The sequence below is a fragment of the Triticum urartu genome, chromosome 2A (assembly GCF_056163025.1).
Source record: "Triticum urartu cultivar PI428250 chromosome 2A, HENAU_Tu73, whole genome shotgun sequence".
Taxonomy (NCBI): domain Eukaryota; kingdom Viridiplantae; phylum Streptophyta; class Magnoliopsida; order Poales; family Poaceae; genus Triticum; species Triticum urartu.
In genome coordinates, this window is record NC_141874.1 from 47614577 (window position 1) to 47635953 (window position 21377).

Here is a 21377-nt window from a genome sequence, read left to right on the forward strand (position 1 = left end):
CACCATATATATATATGAGAGGATGAAGAATCCCGACTGTTGTTGTGGGGGTAGCTTCTCCTTCATTCCCGTGTGCTAGACAACTTGGTGTAATGCACTCGGGAATGAAAGGAGGAGCTACCATCACCGACGGTCGAATATGTACACCACGTGAGCTGAGAGTTTTCAAGAAAAGACTCGACAGACCGATAGTCAGCCCGTGATGAATAATAATGATCTAATTTAGGTTTTTTGGTACATATATTTAATTGTACAAGTTTAATATTTGAATTATGAACATAGGAAATATCGTACTCGGACGACGAAAGTCTCCCGGGGGAGTGCGACTGGTGCCACGACGACCGAGGTCTCTGCGACAGGCCTCACCTGGACGAAGATCGACGCTTCAGCATTAAGCTGGAGGGGACCTTCGATGTTGAAATGGTACACAATGACGACAAGTGTTTTTTTCGTAATTAAGCACGACTTCAACTATTTAAACGTGTAATTTTCATCTTTTACAATTCGACTAGCTTATCCCATGCCATGCAAGACGCTATGTCTTGGAGAGGATGGGTTTGAAGACCATGAAAGTTTCAAAACAACGAAAATTCACCTAAGGACCCATCATGGTGTGGATTTTGAAGTAAAGCTGTACAATTTTGAGAGCGTAACCCATTTTGGTTGCAAAAAATGTGAAGCACTTTGCAAGATGTATGGTTTTCATAAGGATATGTGCTACCTCTTGAGCATTGCGTTGGATTTCCCCGAAGAGGAAAGAATGATGCAGCAAAGTAGCGTAAGTATTTCCCTCAGTTTTTGAGAACCAAGGTATCAATCCAGTAGGAGGCTACGCGTGAGTCCCTCGTACCTACACAAAACAAATAACTCATCGCAACCAACGCGAATAGGGGTTGTCAATCCCTTCACGGTCACTTACGAGAGTGAGATCTGATAGAGATGATAGATAATATTTTTGGTATTTTTGGTATAAAGATGCAAGGTAAAATAAAAGGCAAAGTAAAAAAGCAAAGCAATATTAAAGTGATGGAAGATTAATATGATGAAGATAGACCCGGGGGCCATAGATTTCACTAGTGGCTTCTCTCAAGAGCATAAGTATTCTACGGTGGGTGAACAAATTACTGTTAAGCAATTGACAGAATTGAGCATAGTTATGAGAATATCTAGGTATGATCATGTATATAAGCATCACGTCCGAGACAAGTAGACCGACTCCTGCCTGCATCTACTACTATTATTCCACTCATCGACCGCTATCCAGCATGCATCTAGAGTATTAACTTCAAGAAAGCAGAGTAACTCCTTAAGCAAGATGACATGATGTAGAGGGATAAATTCATGCAATATGATAAAAACCCCATCTTGTTATCCTCGATGGCAACAATACAATACGTGCCTTGCTGCCCCTACTGTCACTAGGAAAGGACACCGCAAGATTGAACCCAAAGCTAAGCACTTCTCCCATTGCAAGAAAAACCAATCTAGTAGGCCAAACCAAACTGATAATTCGAAGAGACTTGAAAAGATAAGCAATCATACATAAAAGAATTCAGAGAAGATTCAAATATTGTTCATAGATAATCTTGATCATAAACCCACAATTCATCAGTCTCAATAAACACACCGCGAAAACAAGATTACATCGAATAGATCTCCACGAGAGAGGGGGAGAACATTGTATTGAGATCCAAAAAGAGAGAAGAAGCCATCTAGCTACTAACTATGGACCCGAAGGTCTGAGGTAAACTACTCACACTTCATCGGAGGGGCTATGGTGATGATGTAAAAGCCCTCCATGGTGGATTCCCCTTCCGGCGGAGCTCCGGAACAGGTCCCAAGATGGGATCTCGTGGGTATAGAAGGTTGCGGCGGTGGAATTAGGTTTTTGGCTGTGTATCTGATCGTTTGGGGGTACGTAGGTATATATAGGAGGAAGAAGTACGTCAGTGGAGCAAGGTGGGGCCCTCGAGGGTTGGGGCGCGCCCTAGGGGGTGGGCGCGCCCCCTACCTCGTGCCCACCTCCTGGCTTTCTTGACATAGGGTCCAAGTCTCCTGGATCATATTCGGTGAGAAAATCACATTCCCGAAGGTTTCATTCCGTTTGGACTCCGTTTGATATTCCATTTTTTCGAAACTCTGAAATAGGCAAAAAACGACAATTCTAGGCTGGGCCTCCGGTTAATAGGTTAGTCCCAAAAATAATATAAAAGTGGAAAATAAAGCCCAATAATGTCCAAAACAGTAGATAATATAGCATGGAGCAATAAAAAATTATAGATACGTTGGAGACGTATCAATATGCTTGTCACCATGGATCTTGGTGATCCTAAAATCGAGCAAGACAATATGGACATTTGGGTCCTTGTTGGTACGCCTCCAATTCTACCGCTATGTGAATTTCTCAAACATAGTTATTAGCTAATTTATATTGTTCATTTCAAAATAGTTGACAACTTATTTCCATTGACAACTTATTTTCATTCTTCAAAGAACGTGCGGAAGATGGTAGGCTGAACCTACTACACCGAAGGCTCCGAATTAACTTATCAGAAGAAAAATCATCTGATCGCATTTTGTACTGATCTTGAGAAAACAATACCTACAATCAAACTCCTCAACATTATGGTCAATACGTGCCACTAGTGCACATGTTGAACTACGGTAATTACTATGGAGATTCCCTTGTAAGATTTTTTACTATTACGACATCCGTGCATCTTTTGCATACTTCTAAAACTAGTACATCATTGCTAACTATGAAGTTATTGCTATGTTTTTCAACAGATAACCCCAGAGGATTGTGTGCCTCATTTGATGTATCAGAATGGTAGCCTTGATGTTTTGAATATACAGCCAGGCCATCCTACGAATCTCAACTATCCATACCGGATTTCTAAAAGAAGTGAAGACATGAAAATCAAAGAATGGAAAAAATGTATGGACAGTCGCAAGGAGGTTCTTGGAAGCAAAAGGAAGCGAAGCGCAAGAATTGGAGACAGGATGATCTCCATTCTCCATAATGGAGAGTCAGGGTATATATTGTTTTATGCTATTTTACTTTAAAGAGGGTATTTAGGTCCTACCTAATACTGATGATCATGTGCTAAGAACAATTAAGTAGGGTTGGTTCGATGACTATGAGGATGATGATCGTATGACTTGTTATTAATAACGAGTAGAAGTTGTATGATGATGATTAGTAGGACTTATTATTATGATGATGTATGATGCGAGCATGAAAATTATTATATATCAGTGGGTGAAATGAACATGGATTGGATTGAAGTGAAGGCAACATGCATGTGGTGCATGTCGAAAATAGTACTAATCCAAACTTGATCAAGTTAGGATTAGTATTACTTTCGACATGCACCACATGTTGCCTTCACTTTAATCTAAGCCATGTTTAGGCATAGCAGTAGCATTGGTAAACCAAGCACGGAGATAAGAGAGGACACTTCTCTCTATTAACTAGCTAACACACCCTAAATTACCCCCTAAACCACCCCTTTCAGAAAAAAAACAAAAACCTCAGCTCCCACCAGCTGCTGACGCGTGGATGCCTATTGGTCCGGTTGGTGCCACCAACCGGGACAAAAGGCCCTCCTGTCTGGGCTCGCCGCACCAGCCACGTGGAGGCCCGTCTTTCCCGGTTCGTGTAAGAACCGGGACTAAAGGCCTAGGGCTTTAGTAACGACCCTTTAGTCCCAGTTCAGAAACCGGGACAAAAGGGCCTTACAAACCGGGACAAATGACCGTTTTTCTACTAGTGGGATTAACCAAACAGGGCCTTAGGAAGATTAATATTATTAGTTCTTACAATAGCTAAACATCAAGTGCTAAATAGCTTATTCCAGTGATCTGCTTGTATCATACCTCACTTCTCACTTCATACTTCAGTTATATCCATGCTTCCCATTACAAGCGACAATATATCCTTCCAAATACTAGTTCAACCTGGGTATATATCATTCACCGGTCAAACCAGCGAAGAATGAGGGCATACCATAATATTTCTTGTTTTAATTTATCATGGTTTCTCACTGGCTATGCCCTTTCAGGGAATGCAAAATACCCAATTAAAAATGCACCCGCACATATATGTTAGACTAATCTCTTCTGAACTCTGATGTTAATTGGTATGTACAAAGGAATCCAGGAGTAAAAAGGGCAAAAGAGAAGGACATGATGCACAATGTTTACTCATTATGAACACAAATAGTAATGGTCCACATAACAAAGAGATTACTCCACATAATAGTGTTCCCTTCATCCCAAAATAAGTATCTCAACTTTGTACTAAGTTCAGTATAAAATCAGGGGCCTGCTACGCTTCGGCCGGCGGCGCCTCACGGGCCATCAGATCTGATCAATCGAGCGGCTGGACATCTTCTTCTGCTTTGCAACAAAGATCTTGTTGCAGAAACATTTGCAACATAGGTTGCGTTGTGGATTTTTTATAACATAAGTTGTGTCGCGGGATATTTTTTTTTGCAACATAGATTGTGTTGTGAGATTTTTTTTGCAACATAGGTTCTGTTGCGGGATTTTTTTTCCTGTCTTCACTTTTTTCTGCAACAAAGGTAATGTTGTGGAAGAACTTTTGCAACATAGGTAATGTTGCAGAAAACATATAGACGAGAGACGGAGAGAGGGACATGATGTTTTCTAGATGAAGAGGTACGTCTCGTGTTTCCTTTAGTAGGCGTTGAGAGCACGTGGCGCTTAAAGGAGGTGCCGGACACGTCAATTGTTTTTAGCCAGTTGAGTTGCACATATCTCACAAAATTACACTAAAATTGAGACACTTATTTTGAGACGGAGTGAGTAATATTATAGCGGTTCACACAACAAAGAAACAATAGTTAACTTAAGTTTGCACAACAGTCTGCCAACACAAACTGGAGCATCAAAAAAGATAGCCCAAGCACTATACCACGATATCATGCATCGGCATAGCCAAGCAGGAGACGATCGTCAAAAGGTATTTGGCTCATATCATTTATGCTTCTAACCAAGCGAGACCAAGCAACAGTAATCTTCACCTTAGAGTCTTTACCTTTAGGAGAGGTCTTCTTCCCTCTAGATGGCTTGCAGCTGTGGAGGACACATGTAGCCTGGCTTGTTTGGCAATCCTTGGCTTTGAACAAGACACGGCCACTAGCAGCGATAGCACCAGAGCGGGAGTAGGTGTAGATGAAAATTTTGAGCCTTCCTCGTACAGACACAACGCGCCTCAACAGAGCAAGGTAGCCATCTGAATCCATAGACACTGTTTCATCGGATTCCATATTCATTGTTCCATACTTTGAATCAAACAGCACGATTTCCTTATTAGGATCGTCCTCGCAAGGTGAGGCGCGACAAACAATTTGCCCGCCGTGTTTAAAAGGCAACCCTTGGGTAACACGGGCAGACAAGATGGTGGCCTGGCGTGACCAGTCGAGTTGTTCAAAGCAAAACTCTATTTTGCAGAGGTAGTTGGAGAAGCACCTATAACACCAATCATGCCAGGAAGGATTGTACATCTGCACGGGTAGAGTGAAGAGCGTCCTATCCTCGGACCGAGACTGTCCCTTCACCATGAGTTGGAATTCTATGTGAACGGGATCGCGGCACATGAGCGCACGAGATGGCCCAGTCAAGTGCAGATAAGGATCCTGAAAGCATCAGCCAGTCATGTACTAATCAGAAAGCAAGCGGCAACAAGAACAAACAAGGATACATAATGAGCAGAAGGCCCGTACTTTCTTGGTGAGAGTTTGGCTCCGCCCCCTTCGACGAAAGAAGATGATATTGCGTTTGTGATCCACATAGTCTCGAGCGGCGACGACGCCATACACTTGAAGCGGCCACTTGAGGTGCTTTGTCTTGGCGATTTTGATGGAGTATACCTGAAGGGTCTTGGAAAGGATGGCCTCTCCCGGGATGCGGCTCGGCGAGCAGTGTGTGAAGAGCATTGGGCTCAGCATCGCTGCAATGTAAATCATGGGTATGCACGGGGCGAAACAGTTTGAGTCGACCGGCCGGACTGAAGAAGAAAGGCAAGCAGGAATTAATCGGTTACTCACTCAGATCTTCGAAGTCGAACCGGCCTTTGCCGAATGAGATCTCCCAGTTTTCGCGGTGCTGGTCGAAGTCCTCCTTCTGCTCCTTCATGGAGGATTCAGGAGCCAACTCCTCCTCGTCGTCTTCTTCCTCTTCTTCTTCCTCCTCCACTTCCTCCTCCTCCTCCTCTTCTTCCTCCTCCTCCTCCTCTTCCTCATCCTCTTCCTCTTCCTCTTCCTCTTCTGTGGTTGGTTCGCAGTAAATTGATTTCAACTCGATGTCGTGATCTAATCCGGCATTCGCCGGTTGCGAGGGACGTCTCCTCCGCCTACACAAGCGCGCCCTTGATACCTGCGGCATGTCGGAGCACGGGTCGTCGATCCCCTCCGCAATTTTGCTCGCACCTTCTCGACCCTCGTTTTTTCTTCACCGCCGGCGCCGCCTCCTCGCTAGGGTTCTTTGACGGCGAAAGAAGGCTGTTTTTTTTTAGGGTTAGAAGAAGGCTGGGTGGGTTGCGTTATATTCCTTCACTGTCCGACGCGTGTTCTGCGTCTCTGCTGGTCACGGGCCCAGCTAGCATCGCGACCAAACACAACTTCCTCGTCTGGGACGGCCCATTAGACGCTGGATCCTACCAAACAGATTTTCTTCCCTCAAGTCTTTCAGCCAGTTTTCCTTTCAAAAAATCATATTTTTTTTACTTCTTTTAAAATTTTCTTGGATTTACAAATATATTCATTAAGTTGAAATTTTTTAAAAAATTATAAAATGTTTACAAATTCTCCATAACCTTCAGGAATTTTATAAAATGTTCTTAAATATTAAAAAATGTTCTTTTTTCAGAAAAGTAATAGAATTTAAAATTATTCTCAGATGTTCCAAAATATTGGAGTATATAAAAAATGTTCTCAAGTTTAAACATATTCATGTTTTAGAAAATGTTCTCAAATTTATGAATAATCTCGCTTTTTTTAATTTGTAAGCATGTGATGATGTGGTAGATCAGATGTGTTCATGCTAGGTTTTGCTTGTCAGCATTGGTGTGTTCATGCATTGATCAGACCATGTATAGATAATAGTGTGTTGAATGCTAGTGTCAAAAAACGTCTTACATTATGAGATGGAGGGAGTAGTTTCCTAGATGCGCTAGTGTGGTAAAATGCTAGTTTGCTACATCTGCTGTGGTTGAAGATCAGTCCCTGTGTAGTATGCATTGTGTTTGTTCAGTGGTCCTGATGCAAGCCATTATTGGACAGGGACACCGGTCTTAGTCAGGGCATTGTTTTATCCGATAACTAGTTATGTCCCTCTTATGTTTAGGACTTCCAGCCGCTATGTGAGCAGATGCCTATTCATTCAATTGTGTTCGAGAGGCGGGTTGTGTAACCATCTTTTGTCATGGCAGTGCATGTTCCTCCTCCTCCTGCTGATGTTGTTGCTACTAGGGCAGCCATCAAGGCTAGAAAGGCAACAATAAGGGCGTCCGGGAAGAGGAATGCAATGAAATGACAGTCATTCTTGTTCACATTCGTGCTTAAAAATATGTGGGACATCTTATCCAGCAAGGTGAGGACTAACAAAGGTTTCAAGGAGATGCACTTCAACATTGTTGCCAAGTAGGTCTTTGAGTTTTGTGGCATGTAGGTGACCTTAACCCATTTCTACAATCTCCTCACGGATATGGAGACACTCATGGATCCAATTGTTCAAGCCCAGAGACCTTAGTGACGCACAATGGGATGAGGACACCTTCATGGTCCTGTTGAAGGTAGAGCACTGATACGTCCTAAACATATCTATTTTTTTATCGTTTCATGTTGTTGTTATTATTATTATTATTATTAATTTTGTATAATTTTCCACTAAGTTTTATTATTTTTCTGGACTGACCTAATAATCAAGTGGTCATTGATAGTTATTGTTTATGCGTGTTTTCAGACTTTGAGGAAAATCAAATTTTATGAAGCCAAAAAACTCAAGAAAATTTTAAGATCTTTTTTTCACCAAGAAGCTTCTAGGGCGATCGGAGCCAGTCAGGTGGGTCCCACGTGGTCAAGTGGCCTGGCTAGAGGGTGGTCGTATGGGCCCACACACTAGTTGAAAAACCCTTATTACTCTTATAAAGGATGTTGGAGTACTCACCTCCTGGGGGCCTTCGCGAGCGAGAGTGCCCTCCGTGTCGTCCGTGTTTTGCGTTGGCGTTCCATGAGGGGGGCCTCTTAGGGGCTCTTCTCGCCGTCCGATTTGTATGGACGGGGCACACCAGAGCAGCCTGCCACGAGGGTCTATGATGGGTGGACCGCGGGGGTTCATCACGCGTGGTCCAGGGGCATGCTCGAGCCATCTGGCTTACGGGTATTTTGTCCCGCTCGCATGCACCATCTTGCCCGCTGGCTCGCGCGCGTCGGCGCGAGCCCGATCTGTATGCCAGCCTTGTATGCTCCTTGTCGGTTTGCGTTGTTGTCGAGGCTGGTTGGCTGCGCATGCTTCACACCCTACTACCCTTGTTAGCGTGTGGTTGCATGCCGCGGGGGCTGGCTGCCTCGTTCTTCCGAGCCGGTCCGGGGCCTGGCCGCTTCCTTTGAGGTGCTCGGGCTGTTCGAGTCGGGGTGAGCAATGTCGGGGCATTTAGGTCTTTTTAATAAGTCGGTTGAATATTTTGATAAATCATTGTATTATGTCGTTCGTCAGACGTGGTGCACACCCGCCTTCGTTGCTTCGTTTTCTAGGGGCTTCTTTGAGCTTACTCAGTGCGGTGGCTTCAAGCCTGCTCGGCGTCGCCGGCATCCGGCGTTTCGTTGGCTTTTCGTAGTTTGTGTTCATGCTTTGTTTTTCTTCGTTGGTGGCATCGCCCTTCTGTGGCACGTTTTTTTTCTATATGCAGCCGTATTGCAGAGTTGGATGATGTGTTTAGGTCAGGCTTTGCATGCGTTTCTTGGACCTGCGTGAAATTCGCCGGGCACGTGATGGGGGGAGGGAAATGCGAGCGGGCAGCTCCCGTGGAGAAATTGTGTACTGAAAACATGAATTCTGTGACAATGCATGCCGTTTGATGCTGTCAATGGTCTTGGGATGGTGTTCGATGCCGTCGCTTTAGAAATATTTTGTTGGGCGTTGCCTTTTTTATGTTCTCAATCGTTCGCATTTATTCAAGCTAATTGCATAAAATTGTCGCTTTATTGAACGAGATGTAAAGTTGTCGTTGGATTTCGTACTTGGAGCGGACCGACTTTTGGTTCATGCATCTAGTTTCGAGAGCTTTATTGTTTTGTACGGCGAGCTCTCTCTAAGTCAAGTGTATTTTTGGTTTACACTCTTATTTTCAAGTAAGCCGAGTGTTTCTGTTTGCCTATTTTTCTTCTATCTGTACTCTGCTTAATCGACTATAAGCCGAGTACGTTTTCCTGTAGTGTATTCTCCGAATCATGAACAGCTTCGGACTCGGCGCACCCGAGTTGCATGTTAACCCTCTTCTGATCCTCTCATCCAAACCGAACCAACCCACGAGGCGTTGCACTCGCGAACTACCCTTGACCAGATCAATTCGATCGCCGGCACCTCACGTCGCCACCACCGGTTCGATCGCCATGGCAGCTGAAACCGATCGCCACCGACGCGCCGATCATGTCGTGCTGTTCCCCTTCATGGCGCAGGGCCACCTCTCGCCGTTCCGCTGCCTCGCCGCCCTTGTGCGCCGCTGCCGCCCCGACGCCCGGGTCACCGTCGTCGCCACCTCCGGCACGGCCGACTCCGTCCGCGCCAACCTCGACGACGAAGGCATCTCCGTCCACGCCCTCCCCTTCCACCCCGCCGACGCTTCTCAGCAGCTCATCGACCACTTCCTCGCCTCCGAGTCGCTCCGCCCGGCGTTCCACCAGTTCATCGTCGACCTCAGATGCTCCGACCCCCTCGCTGACGTGCACGTCGTGGCGGACATGTTCCTGGCCTGGACGGCGGACGTAGCCCGTGGCGACCACGGCGTCACGCACTCCGTCCTGCTCACCACCGGTGGCTACGGCTCGGCGCTCTACTTCTCGCTCTGGAACAGCGTCCCGCTTGTCCCCGACGTCGATGAGTGCTTCCGGCTGCCGAGCTTCCCGGACATCCGCGTCCACCGTTCGCAGCTCACGGATCACCTCGCGGCGGCCGACGGCGGCGACGCGTGGTCCACCTTCATCCGCAGGCAGATCGCCGCCTTCTCCTGCGCCGACGCGCTGCTCGTCAACACCGCTGAGAAGCTGGAGCCCAAGGGATTAAGCATGCTGCGGCAATGGCTCAACAATGTCCCGATATTCCCGGTCGGGCCGCTGCTTCGGGCGGCAAGTTCGTCGTCCCCGGAGACGATGACGAGTAGCCCCATCTTGGCGTGGCTCGACAAGCAACCGCCAGGCTCGGTGCTGCACGTGTCGTTCGGGTCGCTGTACACGATCTCCGCGTCGCAGGCGACGGAGCTGGCAATGGGGCTCGAGAAGTGCGGGCACAAGTTCGTGTGGGTGGTCCAGCCCGCCGCCGACGTGAACGGCAGCGAGTCACCGCCATTGGGCCTTCCGGACGGGTTCGCGGAGAGGATGGAGGCGGCAGGGCGCGGGCTGGTGGTTCAGTGCTGGGCACCGCAGGTGGAGATTCTGGCGCACTCAGCCACGGGCGGCTTCCTGACACACTGCGGGTGGAACTCGGCGCAGGAGAGCCTCGCCTGCGGCGTGCCGATGGTCGGTTGGCCGCTCTCGGCGGAGCAGTTCTACAACGCCAAGTTGCTAGCGGAGGAGATGGGGGTGTGCGTCGAGCTGGCGCGCGGCGCCGCGGCGGCCGTGACGAGGGACGAGGTGGCGGAGGCGGTGGAGAGGGTGCTCAGCGAGACGTCTGGAGTGCGCGCCGCGATGAGCCGGAAGGCCGCAGAGATGGAGGAGGTGATCGACGCTGCTAGGCACGGCGACGGCGAGGAGTCGTCGCTGGGAGTGACGCGGAGGTTCTTGGACGCGATGGCGTGTATGTCTTCGTGCTCTAGAAGCTAAATGGGATCGTAGTAGACGCCACGGCCGGTCCGATCGGCTGCATTCGATCATGAGTTTTTTCGTGTGAGCTTAGATTCGTAATTCGGGACATGGCAACTGAGTATAAAATGGCTGCACCAGTGAGTTGAGTTAAATCCGTAAAATCACCACAACTATGTTGTGATTAGTAAAATATATATCATCATTTTGTGTGCTCATCGTAAAATGCATTGAACGCAACGTTAATCAGCAACAAAAAACACTGAACTCATGTGACGTGGCGAAGGGCTGACACGGCAAAACCGTGACGGCAGGGGGCTGACGGCCGTTAACTGGCTCGTTCAGATGCACCCGTTAGGGTCGGCCGACTGTGAATTGAGGCGCAGCAAACGCCATTCTCCCCTCTCGCTCTCTTCCCTTCGTGGTGAAGGTGCGACTGTGCTGTAGGGTGGTGGCTCCGGGGCCTCACGCTCGGATCCAATGGGCTAAGGCCGTCGACGTGTGGTGCGGCGATCTAGCGGCGACATTGACCGCTCTAGGCCGTGTGGACGGTGGGGTGGTGGCCAGGGCAGCGACCATGCTACGTGGCATTCTTCTCCAGGCGGATTTGCAGTGGCTGTGCTTGATTTGTCTGGCAACAGCTTGGCGCAGCGGTGGTGCTGGCGTGGTGTGCGGCGTTATGGCTTCCGAAGCCCTTGCTGCAATAGTGAAGGTGGTGTTGGTGTCAATGCAAGCAGTCCACCATGGTGATGTGGGCGCCATTCCTTTCCTTTTCTTCTGGCTCCCCTCCATGGAAGTCGAGCCGCGGCTCAATCTCGTAAGGTTCGCTGTGTCCTGGCTCCTCCCCAGGGTCAGAGATAGTGACACGTAAGGTTCGACGGGGGCCGTTGTCGGTGATGTTGGCACTCATGGGCGTCCTCCTTGAGACATTGTCAAAGAGTACTTCTTTCCATTGGAGATGACCGCATGGAGGGGATGTGGCATTGGAGGTTGTAGGATTGGCTGAACCTATTCCGGGTTTCGGCGGGGTGATCATGCGCTAGCCTGGGCGAAAGCTTTTTGATCGATTGGATATACCTGTGATGGTGGCGTTCACAAGCACCGTTACCTTCTTGAAGGCATCTCAAAAGATCTCGTTTAGGATCATTCTAGGAGGAGATCACCACAGGTGGTGGCGGTTTATTTGGGTTGGCTTCATCAGTTTTTCTTTTCTCTTTCTTTTTTTTTTGCATTTTGTTAGATGGTTTTTGGTCAGTTTCCCCTCTGTATTTTTTCTATCTTGATGAAATCGGTGGAGTTCCTGCCTTGCATATAAAAAATAAATATAAAATGATAGATATTTTGGCCTTAAATTTGGAGACTCAAACTCGACCCAATAACATCTGTCCCAAAATGGATGTTGGAATTCTTTTTTCCAAAGCCAGCACATCTGTTGTGTGCTCTTGCAGCAACCGAGCACAAAGTCTACTCCCCAAAATTTCTTGACATGCGATCAGTGTGTTCTTTGTGTCCAAGGGTACGCACTGCCAGATAAAACCATCAACGCCGGGCATGAGGCCGATGTTCTTGGATGACGTCCGTGTGCTCAAGGAATCGGTGTTTGGTGAGGTACTTTAGCCAGCGCAGGTTCACAACTGAGGACTGTTAAACATATGTGTTGGCTGGTGCGGCTCCACGCCCTAGAGTAGTTAGGAGATATATTTTCTGGTTGTTAGCATGGTTATCATTTTATCTTTATCCTCCTCTATCTCTCCATGTATCTCTCCGGTTGTTGAACAACCTAATCTTGTATGCCTCTACGAGAGCCGGCCTCGCCTCAATCAATATATATCATGCGGGCTCCCATGTTACGGGAGTTGAGACGCTTCTACAATTTCCACATGGTATACAGAGCAGGCCTCTTCCATAGCATCTAGCTCATCTTTCTCCATCCTCTCCAACTTCAATCCACCACGCCGCAGCCATGTCTTCCTCCACCGCAATCACCTCCTCCGGCCTCAACTACAACACATCAGAACCCCTCAGCCGGACGAATTACGTTCTCTGGCGAGCCCAAGCGCGATCCCAGATACTGGGCGCTGGCTTGTTTGGCTACATAGATCAAACCATAGAGGAGCCTCCCAAAACAATCACTAGCAAAGACAAAGATGGTAAGGAGCAGGTAGTTCCCAATCCTGCCCATAATACCTGATTAGTCCAAGATCAACAAATCGTGGCATATCTACTTCGTAATCTGTCCAAGGAGGTGCTTGTTCAAGTGGCCTCGCTTGAATCATCTCATGCGATCTGGACGGCATTAGCAAATATGTTCTCTGCAGTTTCCTTGTCTCGCGTGAACAACATCAGATCCGCCCTCACCAATGCCCAGAAAGGATCTCAATCCGCCTCCACCTACTTCGGGCAGATGCGCGCCCTCTCTGACGAGCTTGCGGCGGCGGGCAAACCGCTTGGGGAGGGAGAGCTCATCTCCTTCATCGTCGCCGGGCTTGACATGGAGTATCAACCGATCATCTCTGCACTCGACGTCCGCACCGAGCCCATCACCGTCGACGCGCTCTTCTCGATGGTAGCCAACTTCGATCAGCGCGTTGAGATGTTCAACGGCACCGGTGGCTTCAAGTCATCGGCAAACACGGTCTCCAGAGGTCGCTCAGGTGGTGGCAAAGGCGGCTACCGAAACCAGAAGAACGGCGGCCGCGGCGGGGGCTATCCTGGCGGTGGCGGCCAAAACCCTAGCGGCGGCTATCCTGGCGCGGGTGGCGGCGCCTACAACCATGGCGGTGGCGGCAGCTACAACAACTACGGCAACAGCGGTGGTCAAGGCGGTGGCCATCGTGGCGGCGGTGGCGGGGGCTACTACAACAACAACGGCCCCCCTCGCCACTACTACAACAACAATCAAGGCGGTCGCTTCGCGGGGTATGAGGAGTATGAAAACAAATGCCAAATCTGTAAGAAAACTAACCATATTGCGAAAGAGTGCAAGTGGCTCTATGCAGAGGACAATTCTCGAAGGAGGCGTGTTGCAGCCACGGTAGATGCCTCATACGGAGTTGACTCCAACTGGTATCTTGACTCTGGCTCGAATGAGAACATCACCTCTGAGCTTGAGAAGATGACCATGCACGAGAAGTACCAAGGTCAAGATCAAGTCCATACCGCTGAAAACGGTCCAGGTATGATGATAAGTCATGTTGGCAAGTCTATTATTCAAACCCCACATCGTGATATTTGTGTAGATGACGTTCTGCACATTCCTAATGCATCAAAAAATCTTCTGTCAGTTCATCGTATTACTCTTGACAATGGTGTTTTCATAGAGTTTCATCCCTTCTTCTTTTTGATCAAGGATCAGGTCACGAGGAGGGTGCTTTATCGCGGTAGATGTGTGCAAGGCCTCTACCCGTTGATCCCCACAATTTCCAAGTTCAATAAGCAGGCATACGGAGCCTTCAAGGTGTCTTCAGAATGATGGCATAATCGTTTAGGCCACCCCTCTTTTTCCGTTGTTTATCAAATTCTTAGCAAAAATAAGCTCGCATTTGTTGACGAGCATGATCATGAAACTATTTGTGACTCTTGCCAAAGAGCAAAAAGCCACCAGTTGCCATATCCTATTTCCAATAGTGTTTCAACAAAACCCTTGCAGCTTGTCTTTTCAGATGTATGGGGACCAGCCCCTTCCTCTGTTGGTCGACACACCTATTACGTGAGTTTCATTGATGATTTTAGTAAGTATACCTGGATATACCTCCTCAAGAAACGCTCCGACGTCTTCCAAGTCTTTCTTAACTTTCAAGCTCTTGTCGAACGACAATTTGGTTGCAAAATACTTGCCATGCAGTCGGATTGGGGAGGGGAATATGAGAAACTTAACTCCTTTTTCCAACGGATAGGGATTTCTCATCATGTTTCTTGCCCTCACGCTCACCAGCAAAATGGTTCAGCGGAGCGCAAGCATAGACACATTGTTGACGTTGGCCTTTCCCTCCTTGCCGGAGCATCCATGCCACTAAAATTCTGGGATGAGGCATTCCTCACCGCGGTGCACCTCATAAATATCTTGCCTAGTCGTGTCATTAATCATGAAACACCCACTGAACGTCTACTTCATATCAAACCCGAATACTCCCATCTTCGTGTGTTTGGTTGCGCATGTTGGCCCAACCTTCGTCCCTATAATAATAGAAAACTTATGTTTCGATCAACACAATGTGTCTTTATAGGCTACAGTGCACAGCACAAAGGGGTTAAGTGTCTTGATGTAGCCACGGGACGTGTGTATATCTCCCGCGACGTTGTCTTTGATGAAACGGTGTTTCCCTTTGCTAAACTCCACCCCAATGCCGGCGCATTACTTCGCAAAGAAATTCTTCTTTTGCCCTCTACCTTAACCGGCGTTGATCATGGGGGAGAGAATAATAGTACTGACCAACTTGCCTCTAATCATCATATTATGCCTGAGATTACTGCTGTAGATTTAAATTCAGATGGAGAAGAAAATTGCAGTCCAAACAGACGTGATTTCATGTGCCCCCCAACCGGCGACACGGATGCAAATCGAGGAGGATCTGCCTCGGGATCCCTACAGCCGGACCCAATATCCTCTCTGGGATCCGGGCGCACAGCACCTGGTCGCACCTCGGGGCCCGAGCGCCTCGAGCGGGCGCGTGATCAGGGCAGCGGCGTCGTCGTTCCGCGCCAACCGGCTGACGACGCGTGGCGGACAGATATCCGCGCGCCTGAGCCCGCCTCGCCTGGTTGGCCCGCTTCGGCTTCGCTAGGGCCCGCCACTCCGGCTGGGCTGCATGCACCGGATTCGACCGGGCCCGCCACCTCGCCTCGAAGGTTGTCGCCCACAGGCGTGACACAATCCTCCTCGGGATCTGAGTCGCCAGCACCTGAGGCTGATGCGGCTGGCGGATCTTCTGCAGCTCCGTCTACTGTGGCTTCTCCTGTGGAGCCGCGCACAAGGCTACAGAAGGGAATTACTGTTCGTTTAAATTACAAAAATTTCTCTAAAATCGGTATGTCCTGCACAACTAGTGAACCTAACAGTTTAATGACAGCACTTGGTGATCCTAGGTGGAAGGCGGCCATGGAAGATGAAATCATGGCGTTGCGTAAAAATAAAACATGGCACTTAGTGCCCCCTTGACCAGGCAGAAATCTAATTGACTGTAAGTGGGTCTATCGAATCAACAAGAAGTCTGACGGTACCATAGACAGATACAAGGCAAGACTTGTAGCCAAGGGCTTCAAGCAAAGGTATGGAATAGATTATGAGGACACGTTTAGTCCTGTTGTTAAAGCTGCAACAATTCGTCTTGTGTTGTCAATAGCTGTGTCCAGGGGATGGAGTCTGAGGCAGCTAGATGTCCAGAACGCGTTCCTTCATGGTGTTCTGGAAGAGGAAGTGTACATGAAACAGCCTCCTGGGTTTGAAGATAAAGATGCACCATCTTATGTCTGCAAGCTTGATAAGGCCCTGTATGGGTTGAAGCAAGCACCCAGGGCATGGTATTCACGGTTAAGTATGAAACTTCAGTCACTTGGCTTTGTTCCATCAAAGTCTGACACCTCCTTGTTCATCTACCACAAGAACAAAACATCCATATTTGTTTTAATATATGTTGATGACATAATTGTCACTAGCTCTTCTAATGGAGCCGTGACAGCATTACTTAAGGATTTAGGCTCTGAGTTTGCACTCAAGGACTTGGGAGATCTGCATTTCTTCTTGGGTATTGAGGTCAAGAAACATAGTAATGGTATTCATCTATCTCAGGCAAAGTATGACACTGAACTGCTAAGTAGAATTGGTATGCAGAATTGTAAATCTTCACCAACACCCTTGTCCAGTTCAGAACCTTTATCCTTGACAGAAGGAGAGTCTCTGCACCAAGAGGATATTACTGGTTACAGGAGTCTAGTTGGTGGACTTCAGTACTTGACTCTTACTCGACCTGACATTTCTTTTGCAGTCAATAAGGTGTGTCAGTATCTTCATGCACCTACCACAGCTCACTGGACAGCTGCAAAACGAATTCTCAGGTACATAAGAAGCACTATACACTTGGGTCTTACATTCAGCAAGTCATCTTCCACACTCGTCAGTGCCTTCTCAGATGCAGACTGGGCTGGCTGTTTAGATGACAGAAGGTCAACAGGTGGTTTTGCTATCTTTTATGGATCCAATTTGATATCATGGTGTGCAAGAAAACAAGCCACTGTTTCCAGGTCAAGTACAGAAGCAGAGTATAAAGCATTAGCAAATGCAACGGCAGAAATCATTTGGGTTCAGTCTATGCTTAGAGAACTTGGGGTGACTCAGACTCAGCCTCCTTGTTTGTGGTGTGACAATCTTGGTGCTACATATTTATCTGCTAATCCAGTCTTTCATGCCAGGACAAAGCACATTGAAATAGACTTCCACTTTGTAAGAGAACGTGTTGCCAATAAACAGCTTGAGATCAGATTTATTCGTTCCAAAAATCAGCTTGCAGATGGGTTCACAAAGGCATTGCCATCTAAAAGTTTTGAAGAGTTTAAACATAATCTCAACTTGTCATAGTTGTGATTATGGGGGAGTGTTGAACATATGTGTTGGCTGGTGCGGCTCCACGCCCTAGAGTAGTTAGGAGATATATTTTCTGGTTGTTAGCATGGTTATCATTTTATCTTTATCCTCCTCTATCTCTCCATGTATCTCTCCGGTTGTTGAACAACCTAATCTTGTATGCCTCTGCGAGAGCCGGCCTCGCCTCAATCAATATATATCATGCGGGCTCCCATGTTACGGGAGTTGAGACGCTTCTACAATTTCCACAAGGACGCTTCTCTGTACCCACAACATACTGGTTTAGAAGGTAGTAGGAATCTAGAAACAACTCAGGTGCCATGACATGTTGAAACCTATAGGAGATAGAATCACGACGAATCGCAAAAAGAAAAAAAGAACCACAAGAAAATCCTCCTAAAACTAGAGAGGATGCAGCAGTGACTATATTCAATGGTCAACGATCAAGAGCTGTAAACTCACTGTGGCTGTTTTCATGTGTATTCACTTGGTCTGTTCTCCAAATTATGTTTTCACGGTACCATTAACCTGAGCTCCAGTTCTCAATTGGATAATATGATATCAACATTTCATGAGTTTCTGAACTTCAGGAGCTACTCTTACAAAAACGAGAAAAAAAACCCGGATCTGGTGCTTCAACCAGCAGTTTCCCTTCGAGATGGTCGCTTCGCTATGCACCAAAATTTGTTCTATATTTTCTTCATCCATCTAATTCTCTTCACCTTACTATATCAGATAACAACTCCCTAGAAACGAAAAGATCAGAGAACTTGACGCGGACAGTTCTAGCACCTTAATTGGCACATTTGGCAACTACTTTCCAAAATGGCAAATTCTGAAGAGCTATATCTTTTTTTGTCAAGGATAATCACAATGTCTTGGCAACCTTGTCATATATTTGATTCTATCCAGATATCTTGGCAACCTACACGTTTTCATGAACAGCATTGAACCCATCATCTGCATTTTCCAGACGTGTATGATTGCGTGAAGTATGACCCCCCCCCCCACACACACACACACACCAAAGCCATCTAACATAATTCTTGGCAATAAAGGTTTCAATTGCCTGGTGCCCGCTAGCTCGTCAACATAAAAAACACCACCAAAAGGTCATAATAAGTAGTAGATCCTATAGGAAGCATTCTGCTTTCTCAATCTTTTGATGACGTCTTCTTCGATCTCGGTTTTCTAGAACACCAGAAAAGCCTCTCATACTTGTTTCGGTTTGAGGCCCGGGCCAGGGGTTGCAGATAAGTTGTTCATTTCCATCCCTATGGGCGGATGATTGGTGAGAGTCCTCGACCAACCATGGACCTAATTAATTGGTTGTTGCAGGAGTACCAACGATGTCAAATTTCTTCCTCTTCCTGTGGAGCGGCGAAAATTCAGCCATGATGAAGGATGGAAGACTTCTTGTGATGCGTGTCGAGATTGTCATTAGGTTGTAAATTGATCTATTGCAATACTTGTTTGAATCCATAATATAAAAGGAGATTGATTGTTCAGAGAATAATAAATCGACTGATTTATATGACTCATGCGCATATGAGTTCCATCTGAAGTTACGCATCGACACAACCCTTCACAAAATGATCCTCATGACCAGTATACTCCATCGATCACAAGGAACAATGCCTATTAGATTTTTAACTCAAACTTTATAAGCTTTGACCAAATTTATGTAAAAATTAAAAACATATATAATACTAAGTCAATACCATTAGGTACATCATGAAATATATTTTCATATGATATATATTTGGTATTGTCTATATTAATACATTTTTGTATAAATTTGTGTAGATAGACTTTCATGCAAATCAATGTGCACTATATTATGAGATGGAGGAAGTCACTCTCCAAGTTTACGCGGGGTTGAAGTACCCGCACATCCAGGGCTTCTAGTCAAAGCTTTTTTATGGCCATCTGATCTTCATAGGAAGAGACCAGGGTAGTCGTTTTCAGGTCGATGTGTAACGACTACGAGGTAACAATAGTTCTCTCTATCAGGTTTGGATACAAGTTTCCTCAGCGTCTCACCGAGATGGAAGAGCTAGCCAGATCTGATGGCCTCGGGTGTTTGAGGAGGAAGAAGAAGATAGGAGAGAATACAACAGGTAGCTGATTATACAATGTGATTTCCTACTACACTTCTTTGCCTCCACATAGACACACACATGCCGGCAGTTATACAATGTGATTTCCTACTACACTTCTTTGTCTCCACACACACACATGCTAGCCAGGCAGTCAGTTATACTTCTTTGTCTATATTTTTTTAGGACGGGGCGTCGACCCGTTGGCTGGGCAGCTGGAGTTGCTGCCATCCCAGTCGAGTTCGAGTCTCGGCTCGGATACGTGGTGCTCACGGAGTTTTTCCTACAAAAAATTGCGAACCAGGGTTAACCTTGGGTTGGTCTCATTTTGAAAATGACGCCTTGAAATGCATACACGTTGTTTTTATGTTTGTAAGCCCACATGTCAAGGAGTTAATACTTTTCCATTGCGGGCTGTATTTGGGCCTCTTCGCAAGGCAATCGGGAGTGTGGATCGATGTATTATGTGTCCGGCAATAATTGTTTTTTCTGTGGGCTTTCAAACGGGCGGTCTCATATAATGAAACAAGATCCGCTAAAAATATATAATATAATGAAATGAGAACGTACAATTTGGTTATCCCAGTTTTGGTAACATTCTAGGAATTTCCTTTGGCCAGTTTTTTTATTTTTCATCTACTGGTTTTTCATGTTTTCTTTTCTTTTTTTGCTTTTCTTTCTTATTTATATCTAGTTTTTTATTTTCATTTTTATTCTCTATTTTTCGTTCCATTTGAAATTTATGAACATTTTTAGATAAATTCATGACCTTTTAAATTCGCAAAAACAAATTCACGAAAAATTCTCAAATTCGCTGATATTTTTAAGTTGTGAATATTTTTAAAATTTAAAAACATTTATTTAAATTCATGAATATTTTTGACATTCAAGAACATTGTTTTGAAAGTATGAATATCTCTAAAATTATTAAAAATAATAATTTGGGATACTTTTTCAATCCATGAGTTTTTTTAAATCATGAGATTTTTGAAAAAAATTTGTTAAAATCTACAAAAATCTTTCTTAAACCCATGCTTTGTTTTTAATTTCACCAACTATTTCAACGCTAACAAGAAAAGATAGCTGTTTTTTTTCATGAGCCTGCATGTAGCAAAGGAACGAGCAAAAACAAATCCAGCGTGCCCAGCAAGCGAATAATCAAGTGAACTTTAGTGGATCACGACTTAGTGTGTGCTATAGGGTCACTTTGATGCCTTAAGTACTGGATATGAGCACCCAAAATATCGGCGTGTGGGGTTATTTCGCTCTGGGGAAGGGGGCAAACTAGTTCGCTACTGGGAGGGTCAGCTCGTGTGGGTTATTCTTCATGTGTTTTGTGAGGGGTTGCGTGGCTTGTTGATTCTGCGCTGACTAATTGAGTTAGGCTCCTTTTTTTTTGCGATGGAAGCTTGTATTACTCAATCAAAGTATCAGTACAATCAGCTTGCACGAAATCTAGGGTCTCAGGTGGACCAGAAGCAAGCCATGTCATAGTTCTTCTCTCTAGTGGTGGATTCATGGTACTCCCTCCGGTTCTTTTTACTCTACATATTAGGTTTGTCCAAAGTCAATCTCATCCAACTTTGACCAAATTTATAAAAAAAAATTATAGACATTCACATAACAACACCAATATCATTAGATTCATCTTGGAAT

The 21377-nt window shown here is 46.1% G+C and overlaps 2 protein-coding genes across 2 annotated transcripts; one reads left to right on the plus strand and one right to left on the minus strand.

Moving 5' to 3' along the window:
* Window positions 1–4845: 4845 nt before the first annotated feature.
* On the minus strand, window positions 4846–6527 carry LOC147983560 (uncharacterized). The gene is made up of 3 exons (XM_087539536.1): window positions 6075–6527; window positions 5751–5977; window positions 4846–5663 (listed from the first exon to the last, which is right to left on the minus strand). The coding sequence occupies exons 1-3, from the start codon at window positions 6409–6411 to the stop codon at window positions 4947–4949; spliced, it is 1281 nt and encodes a 426-aa protein (XP_087395662.1). The 5' UTR covers window positions 6412–6527; the 3' UTR covers window positions 4846–4946.
* Window positions 6528–9398: 2871 nt separating this feature from the next.
* LOC125528709 (UDP-glycosyltransferase 92A1-like) lies at window positions 9399–11063 on the plus strand. The gene has a single exon (XM_048693143.2). The coding sequence runs from the start codon at window positions 9477–9479 to the stop codon at window positions 11061–11063; it is 1587 nt and encodes a 528-aa protein (XP_048549100.2). The 5' UTR covers window positions 9399–9476.
* Window positions 11064–21377: the final 10314 nt, after the last annotated feature.

Coding starts and splice junctions, on each gene's coding strand:
- LOC147983560 (XM_087539536.1), bottom strand. CDS start 6,411: ATGCCGCAGGTATCAAGGGCGCGCTTGTGTAGGCGGAGGAGACGTCCC. Junction 5,978..6,074: donor GTTCGACTTCGAAGATCTGA/GTGAGTAACCGA, acceptor TTTACATTGCAG/CGATGCTGAGCCCAATGCTC. Junction 5,664..5,750: donor GCCAAACTCTCACCAAGAAA/GTACGGGCCTTC, acceptor TGATGCTTTCAG/GATCCTTATCTGCACTTGAC.
- LOC125528709 (XM_048693143.2), top strand. CDS start 9,477: ATGAACAGCTTCGGACTCGGCGCACCCGAGTTGCATGTTAACCCTCTT.